Source organism: Octodon degus, unplaced genomic scaffold (genome assembly GCF_000260255.1).
Source record: "Octodon degus isolate 3935 unplaced genomic scaffold, OctDeg1.0 scaffold00046, whole genome shotgun sequence".
Classification (NCBI taxonomy): Eukaryota; Metazoa; Chordata; class Mammalia; order Rodentia; family Octodontidae; genus Octodon; species Octodon degus.
The window spans coordinates 8,295,057-8,304,216 of NW_004524622.1; the positions used below are offsets into that span (position 1 = coordinate 8,295,057).

At 41.2% G+C, this 9,160-nt stretch overlaps 2 protein-coding genes and 1 pseudogene across 4 annotated transcripts in view; all 3 read right to left on the minus strand.

The window, feature by feature from the left end:
* The window catches only part of Exoc6 (exocyst complex component 6), a 246,711-nt gene that overhangs the window by 42,073 nt on the left and 195,478 nt on the right, over nt 1–9,160 (minus strand). The gene's annotated exons all lie outside the window — the stretch shown is intronic.
* LOC101591117 (SUMO-activating enzyme subunit 1) lies at nt 128–1,483 on the minus strand. 2 transcript variants are annotated; one of them, XM_004632053.2, is made up of 2 exons: nt 693–1,483; nt 463–547 (listed from the first exon to the last, which is right to left on the minus strand). In XM_004632053.2, exons 1-2 carry the CDS (start codon nt 1,421–1,423, stop codon nt 478–480), a joined length of 801 nt encoding a protein of 266 aa, XP_004632110.1. In that variant the 5' UTR covers nt 1,424–1,483; the 3' UTR covers nt 463–477. The 2 variants fall into 2 exon arrangements, with proteins under 2 accessions (XP_004632109.1, XP_004632110.1); XM_004632052.2 differs by having other exon boundaries at nt 128–1,483.
* LOC105742292 overlaps nt 4,032–9,160 on the minus strand; it is a 6,293-nt pseudogene continuing 1,164 nt past the window's right edge.

Here is a 9,160-nt window from a genome sequence, read left to right on the forward strand (position 1 = left end):
GGGGGCAGGATCTGCTTTTTTAAGAGGAGCTCTCCGACACGGGGTGGCTACCCACGCAGCGCTTCCTCCCTCCCGAAATCAGGCTGGAACTCAGCTAATCCCAAACTCAAACTCGGGTCATGTCCAAGGCCACCTGTTGTTCTCCAGGAGGCCCAGCTCTGGAGAAAGGACATTCCACTCACCAGGCGGCCCCTCAAGACACCTGTCTGCCCTCGAAGGCTACCAGGGGTCTCCTGGGAACAAGACTCAGGCCTCACTCCCCACCTGAAGCCACACTCCTCTCTAGGACATCAGGTGGAGAACAGGTCCAAGAAGGTGACAAGAGACTCCTGGGCAGGGGGTGTCAGGTCCCTCAGAGCTGCTGACGCCGCCATGGTGTGGCTCACTTCGGGCCCAGGCACTCCACAATCCCATTCCCCTTCATGCCATCAAAGAAGAAGAAGTTGTTGTGAGGAGGATCCCTCTGTGACAGGGCCTTCACAATTTCCTGTGCCAAGATTCCTCCAACCACCGCACACACTGGGGCCATCTCGGAGAAGCAGTACCTGACAAAGTCGTCGGGAAGCAGGTCAGGACTCACACCCAGTGAGTCAAGCACATCATTTCGAATGTGAAGCAACAAGTCTGCATCTTCCCCATAGGTATCAGAACTAGGATCTCTTCCTTTATCTGTGCGGAATTTCATGAGCACTTGCAGGAGAAAGTAATCAGAGGTCGTGCGCTTCAGGGCGGCCTTCGCTTTCTCACTGCTCCAGTCCACCTCCAGCGCCTCTTTTACAGGGCAGAAAACCACCTTCTTTTTGACCATTGTAGTCTCAGATGAATCAAGTTTTGCTCTCTTGGTGTCAGGTCCATCTTCCACCCCTTGGCTAACTTTGGCAACTTTGGTTTTCTCCTCTACAAACTCATGCTCTCCAAGATTGGCAAATGTGTAGCCATGGTAGCCAAAAACATCTCCTGTGAAGAATTTGATGCTGTTTTTGTGACAGATCTGGTCAACTTTAACTATGACATCCCTGGAGCAGCATGTCAGGCACACAGCATCAAATTGAGTGAAAAATGACTCAGGCTTCTTTTCTATGTCCTCAGTGTCCACTTTCACGTCCACCATGGGGTTGAGATTCTGAGCTCTCTCTAAAGAGGCTTCAGCTCTATTTCGGCCAATGGATCCAATCCGAATCAGGAACTGAGCTCCAGGGTCATCTGGAGATACCTGTTCATGATCCAGCATGGTCAGTCCCTTCACTCCTGCCAAGATGAGATTCTTGGCAATTTCAGCTCCAAGTCCTTTCATACCGACAAGCAGCACACGGGAGGCCCGAAGCCGTTTCTGAGCCTCCAGTCCCCACAGGCGGATCTGCCGGTCATACTGCGCTGCCTCCTCCTCGCTGATACCGCCACCAGCCTCCTCCTTCTCCACCATGGCGCCGGGTCTTCCTGCGCCCCGCTCCAGTCCCCAACCTAACAGCCTGCCGGCTCGTGCGCCGCCCAACTGTTTGGATATGAACTGTATATGAAGTAGTATTTTAATTTTCCACTTCAGTCTTTTCATTCTTCGTAAGCAATCCTATACTACTGTGTCATACTTCTTAAAAACAAGTTATTCTTTATGACTGGTTTGTTGCACTTAAGCAGTACTATCCACTAGTAATGAGCATCCTCCATTAAGCCACCTGATGCTTTGAAAAGGAAGTTCAACAAATTGTTTTTCAAAACTATTACTTTTCGTATTATTTAATTTTTATTTTTATTTGTGTATGTGTCAGAGGGTCTCACCACGCAGATTGGACTTGTAGTGATCCTATTTTCAGCCTTCCCAGAGCTGGGATTACAGGTATGCGCCATCACACCCGGATCCTTTGCTGGCTCAGTGTGCCTCAGAGGTGGTGCCGGAACAGCATGCAGGACCAGAGGTCGAACCCTGGTTCCTTAGCTTGCCAAAGCAGGCGCTTAGTCCACTGAGCTATCTTGCAGGCCCTATTATTTGCATTTTTATATTTAATTTTCATCTATCTACGTAAAAGCCTATTTGCTGTTATAATCCTGTTTTAATCAGATAGTTCTAGGGACACCCTAGATGATGATTTTTGTCTTTTTTGAGACAGGGTCTTGCTATGCAGTTCAAATTGGCCTTCAACTCACTATGTAGCCCAGGCCAGCCTGGAATTCACAGAGATCCTCCTGCCTCAGCCCCTTGAATGCTAGATTATAGGCATGTACCACCACTCCTGGCCTCTAGATTTAATAGTGGCCCAAATAAATCTGTTTTCAAACTGTTTGCCATAGAACATTGCAGGACAGTAAAAAAAAAATTTGTTTGTGCAAAGTACTAAGCAATCAAATGTGGGTTTTTTTTTCTTCAAATAAAATACACTTTTACTATATAACTTTTATTTTTTTTAGTATTTATTTATTTATTTACTTATTTATTTAGTGTGTGGCCAGCTCAGCCCACCAGGGGGCGGGCGGGCCAGCATGTGGTGCTGGGGGATTGAACCGAGGTCTCTGTCCTTTGCTTGAGCTTAGTTCGTTCTAAGTAGGTGCTTTAGACCACTGAGCCATCTCACCAGCCCCTACTATATAACTTTTAAAACCTTTAGTTTGTTCCAAAAAGCTACAACTCTTGTTGCATAGGTCCTGCTTTACCTTGGTCTTAACCATCCAGTAGAAAAGTATGAAGACGAAATATAGGAAATAAAGCCATGCTGTTAAGTTGAGCTGTGGGGGAGTCAGGTCAATAATTTCTGACATTGCCAGTTAAACAGAAGACCCAATGCTATTATGGGTTACTGGACTCTTTTAGAATATTTTGCTGAGTTTACACACCTATAATATTCAATAACGGAACTTAGAAAAAAATGGGGTATGCCTATGAATGTTCATTTTGTATCTGTGTATTCAAAGTGGTTGGGATAGATATATAGTTGCATTCTCTCTTTTTTTTAACATTTATTTAGTGTGTGTGTGTGTGTGGCCAGCTCAGCCCACCAGGGAGCGAGGCTGGCTGGCATGTGGTGCTGGGGGATCGAACCGTGGTCCCTGTGCTTTGCCAAGCTTGTTCCATGTAGGTGCTTTAGACCACTGAGCCATCTCGCCAGCCCCCAGTTGCATTCTCTTAATGAATAGAATGATTTGTTCTTTTTTTTTTTTAAAGTGTAACATTCAATTTTATTATTTCTTTCTCAAGAGTTTTCTTCAGTCCATTAAGACTCAGCTCCCCTTACATGGGCTTTGGTGGAGGTCGTGGGGCAGCACCAGCAGGTCTAAATCGGGGTGGAGGAGTTCGGTCCTTACGGGCTTCACGAGATCGATTTCTGACCACTTTGCTGTGAATGGCACAACTCACACAATAATGCAGCTTCACATACAGCTTGGGAAGCACATAACCGTCGAAGACACTCGCTTCGGAAATGTCCCTGACGGCGGCGGCCTCCACTATGTTCCGAATGACAAAATTAATAGCCTTATCCTTGGGTACGCACCGGGCGCAGTTCGTGCAGCGAATAGGCTGCACATGACCGCGGCCCTTTTTGGCACGACCGTTGTTCCTTCTTTTTTTCGTCATCTTGGAAAAGAGGACCCGAAAGAGCTAGAATGATTTGTTCTAATGGTGTTTATAAATAGGATCACAAGTCCGCATCTTGTACAGCAATTAACCACTAAGAAGAATATATGCAGTGTATTATTTGTTGAAACTGTACTTCCAATTTGACTTAAAACTGTCTCATTGCTGTTTATCAATAAAACTTTGAAAAAAATAAAAAAGTAAAAAAAATAAAAATAAAAAAAAAATAGAGTGAAAAAAAAAAACCTTTAGTTTGTCATCGAAACTGTGAATTTACGAGAAGGACACAATATGCAGAATTTTCCACATTATTTGACCACAGTTTACTCTCTAGGACTCATTGCTCCAAATAAACAGTTCAGGAAATGTTACTTAATTTTCGTTTGTTTGTTTTTGGAGCAGAGAGAACATTTATTCATGAACTTGTTGGGGGGTGGCAGAGTAGAAGCCTTCAAAAGTGCAGGGCTCACCACTTGTCCAGGGGACCATGATTCGGGATGTATTTCACACTGCAGCCATCAGGGATGAAGCACTTCTCAGCCACCATGTCTTCAAATTCATCCGCACTGATCTTGGTGAAGCCTCACTTTTTGGAGATGTGGATCTTCGTGACGGCCAGCGAACTTAAACCTGGCCCTATGTAGGGCCTTGATCACATGTTCCTTGTTCTGCAGTTTGTTGTGGATAGACATGATGACCTGTCCAATGTGAACCCTTGCCATTCTGCCCTGGGGCTTCCCAAAGGCACCTCGCATGCCAGTCTGGAGCCTGTCAGCCCCAGCACAGGACATCTTGTTGATGTGGATGACGTGGAAAGGGTGGAGCCACACCCAGATACGGAAGCCGTCTTTGCCACAACTTTTTACCATGTACTTGTTGGCACAAATTCGGGTGGCTTCCAGGGCTTCCGAGGAGAGCTGCTCACATTCATCAGACACCATGTGGCCACAGAGTGGGAACTCATCCACTTTTACTTTCTTCCACCCCAAGGAAAAGATGCAGATCTTGGCATCAGGGACCCCTTGGCAGAAGCGGGACTTTAGGTATGGCTTGTTCTTACAATACCGGTAACACCAGGCAGGACGATCCCATGGGGACACCAAGGGTCTTCGAAGTCAGGCCAAAAGAAAAGAGCTACTTTACTTTTGCTTTATACAGTATTTAGTCACTGGTGATTACTTAATTAAAATATGTACTGCCTTTGTATAAATTCTTATTAATTGACCTGCCAAAATATTCATTTATCCATAAAGAATAAACAGTTGTTGTGGAGAAATAGCTTTTTAAAACAACTTACATTGCTGTTTTAGTCTCCCTAAAGCTAATTAAGATAAATCAAGAAAGATTTTTATTCATTGCACTTTTTTTTTGGTGGAACCGGGGATTAAACTCAGGCCCTTGTGCTTGCCAGGGAAGCGCTTATTTCACTGAGCCATCTCCCCGGCCCCTTATTCATTGCACTTTTATTTGAGAAGGCAGATACAGTGGTCAAAAATTCAGAAACAGTCTCATCAAAAATAAAATAGTGATTAAAAGAAATATCTGTTTATAGGGAATATTAACTTATGTGTGATACTTTTAACTACTAGGAATGTGATACTGTACAGCAAAACAAAAATTTGTTTTACTTTGTTTCTTGGTGCTGAAGATTGAACTAAGAGCCTTGTGTATGCTAAGCACAGTCTTCCACTGAGCTACACTCCTAGCTAAAAGGTATAGTCACTAAATTAATGTTTATGAATTATTTACTGTGTGGCAAGAGCAATGGTAGGTCATTAATATATAGCAGTGAACAAAACAGCCATAAATCTTATTCTCAAGGGCTTGTAGCTTATTTTTCCTTCTCAAAATATATTACTTACATGTTTTAAATAATCTAAAATTGCTTGTCTTATTTATTTATCTATTTATTATTTTTGTGTGTATGGTACTGGAGACTACAGGAGTGCTCCACCACTGAGCAACAACCCTAGCCCTTTTTATTTTTTCTTTTGTGAAAGTGTCTCAATAAGCTACCCAGGCTCACCTCAAACCTGAAATCCTCTTTTGTCAGTCTCCCAAGTTGCCTAAGTAGCTTCAAATACAGGCATCCATCATTGCACCTGTCTATAACTGTTTTCAAAATATCTTTGAAACACTAATAGGTTGGCATTAAAAATCCCCCAAAACTAGCCAGAAACAGTGGCACATATATGTAATCCTAGCACTCTGTAAGGCTGAGACAGGAGAATCACAAGCTCAAAGTCAGCTTGGTCAATTTAGGAACAACCTATCTCAAAATAAAATATGAAAAGACCTACAAATGCATTTTAATGCATAGGCCCTGGGTTCAATCCCAGTGCTGAAAAAAATTCCCCCAATTTATAATCATCTAATTTGCTTATGTGGATGGTAGGAACCATAAGCACACAGTTAGCAAGACAACAGAAGACATTTTATTTATATATTTGATACTCATATAATTTTCCAGTCTTATGTTTTACAGGTATTTTATATGAAAATACAATAGGATGCAATTCTTTTCAATAAATGGTTAAAGGGTCGATTGGACAACAACATGAAACAAATTCAGTGATGAACCTTACACCCAATCAAATACCATGCACAAACTCAATTTCAGGCAAACACAGTGGTGCACACCTGTTTTTCCAGCTACTCAGTGGCTGAGGCAAAAAGATCACAACTTTGAGGCCAGCCAGGGAAACTAAGCAAGATTTTGTCTCAAAAGAGAAAAAGGAGCCAGGTATAGTGGGACATGCCTGTTATCCCAGCACTCTGCAACCTTAGACAGGAAGATCACAAGTTCAATCAACCCTAGTCTTGTTAACTTAGTGATTTAGTGAGACCCTGTCTCAAAATGAAAATATAAAAAGGGTTGGGGATGTAGCTCAGTAGTAAAGAGATACTGGGTTTAGTTACCACCACCAAAAAAAAAAAAAAAGAAAGAAAAAAATCAATTCCAGATGAATTGAAAACATTAATATGAATGATAAACAACAAAACTATCAGAAGAAAATGTAGAAAATTATGATATTGAGATAGGCAAATTTATTTATTTATTTATTATCTATTTATTTATTTGGTACATGGTGTTGCTACACAGCTCAGCCTCATAGTGATCCTTTTGTCTCAGCCTCTGCAGCACTAGGATTATAGGCATTGCACCACCACACCCAGTTTCGGTGACTGGCTCAGCTTGGGGCCAGCAGGCATGCGGTACCGGGGATTGAACTTGGGTCCTTGTGCTTGCCAGACAGGCACTTAGACCGCTGAGCTTGCTAGGGCTCTCCAGCCCTTAAATAGGAAATTTAAAGGACTAACTATATAGGAAAAAATGATAAATTTCATTTTTATTAACATTATTTAATCAGGGGCTTACAATACAGACCAATGCTAAAACATTTCCTATTATACAATACACAAAAATCTACAAATCAGTAAGTAGTAAATTACCCAAAAGAAAACAAATGGCCAAAATCTGGACAGGTAATCCACAAAAAAAGAATACTCAAACAGTTAAAAATATAAAAAGGAGCTCAATTTTTTGTAGTCCTTAAGAAATGCATGTTGAAATGACAATGTAAAATACTACAAAGTCATTGATGTGACTAAAAATGAAGAGACCTACAATACCAAGTAATGTCAAGAATGTATAGCAAATAGACCTTTTCTACACTACTGTCTGAAATGTAAACTAGTAAAAGAGCTCTGGAAGACTGCTTCACAGAATCTATTGAAACTAATCATGACTGAAAAAACCATGGATGTGGAGGGCTATATTACACAGGCTGGGTTTGTTACGGTTGTCAAGAATAAGGCCTACTTTAAGGGATACCAAGTGAAATTTAGAAGATGAGAGGGCAAAACTGATTACTATGCTAGGAAATGCTTGGTAATATAGGACAAAAATAAGTACAACACTCCTAAATACAGGATGATGGTTCGTGTAACAGAGATATCATTTGTCAGATTGCTTATGCCTGTATTGAAGGGAATATGATAGTCTATGCGACATATGCACATGAACTACCAAAATACAGAAAGTTGGCCTAATAAATTATGTTGCAGCACATTATACTGGTCTGCTGATGGCTGGTAGGTTTCTCAATACGTCTGGCATGGATAAGATCTATGAAGGCCAGCTGGAGTTTACTGGAGATGAACACAATGTGTAAGGCACTGATGGCAAACCTGGTACCTTCACCTGCTATTTGGATGCAGGCCTCGCCAGAACTACAACCAACAATAAAGTTTTTGGAGCCCTAAATGGTGCTGTGGATGGAGGCTTGTCTATCACTCAGAGTACGAAATGAGTCCCTGGTTATGATTCTGAAAGTAAGGAGTTCAATGCAGAAGTACATAGGAAGCACATCATGGGTCAGAGTGTCACAGATTCTATTCTTCTTACCTAATGGAAGAAGATGAAGATGCTTACAAGAAACAGTTCTCTCAGTACACAAAGAACAATATAACTCCAGACATGAAGGAGAAGATGTATAAGAAAGTTCATGCTGCTATACAAGGAATCCAGTCTACAAAAAGAAGTTTAAAAAAAGAAGAGGTGGAACCATCCCAAAATGTTCCTTGCCCAGAAGAAAGATCAGGTAGTTAAAAGAAAACAAGCTTATTCAGAGCTCAGAAGAGGGCTGCTAAGAGTTAAACCAAATTTCTATAAAGATTTTTCAGATAAAGACCAATAAACTTATTCATCAAGGAAAAAAAAACTGATTATGACTCATGGCTATGAGCGAGGCCTGGTAGAACACACGTGTAATCCCAGTTATCTGGATAGCTAAGACAGAAGATCACCACATTAGAGGCCAGCCCGGGCAACTTTGCAAGACTTGTCTCAAAATAAAAATTTTAAAAAGAGTTGAGGATATAGCTCAGTGATATTTGCACTTGCACTTGCCTAGCAAGTTTGAGGCTCTTGGTTAACTGCCAGTACTACCAAATAATAGGGAAACAACCAGATCCATAAATAATCTAGATATAGATATCTATATCTATCTCATGACTCAGCAATCCCACTCAATAGGTAAATGTCTCAGTAGAAATGTTACATAAATGTCCACCAAAAAATATACAAAAGAATGTCCACATTAGCATTATTTATAACAGTGAATATGGATTCAATTTATGTCTACCAATAGAATTTATAAATAAATTATAGTATATCTGTAAAAGAGTAAACAAGATAACAAACAGAATGAGCCACAGATATACCAAGCAACATGTTTCACAAATAATACTGAGCAAAGAAGGCAGAACTCGAAAGTTATACAGTATGATTTCATGTATACAGGGTTCAAAACTCGGCTAAATTTATGTCACATTAGATGTCATGATAGTGGTAATGGACTGAGAGGGACAAAAGTCATAATGGGAAGAGACAAAGTATTCTAGGGAATCTCTCTTGACTTACTGGTCAAGTTCTCTTTCTGGATTTGGATGTTACAGACCTTGTTTAAAAAAAAAAAAAAAAAAAAAAGCTGGGAGTGGTGATGCATACCTGTAATCCCAGCACTTGGGAAGCTGAGATAGGAGGTTCATTGCAAGTCTGAGACCAGCCTGGGCTACAAAGTGAGCTCAAGG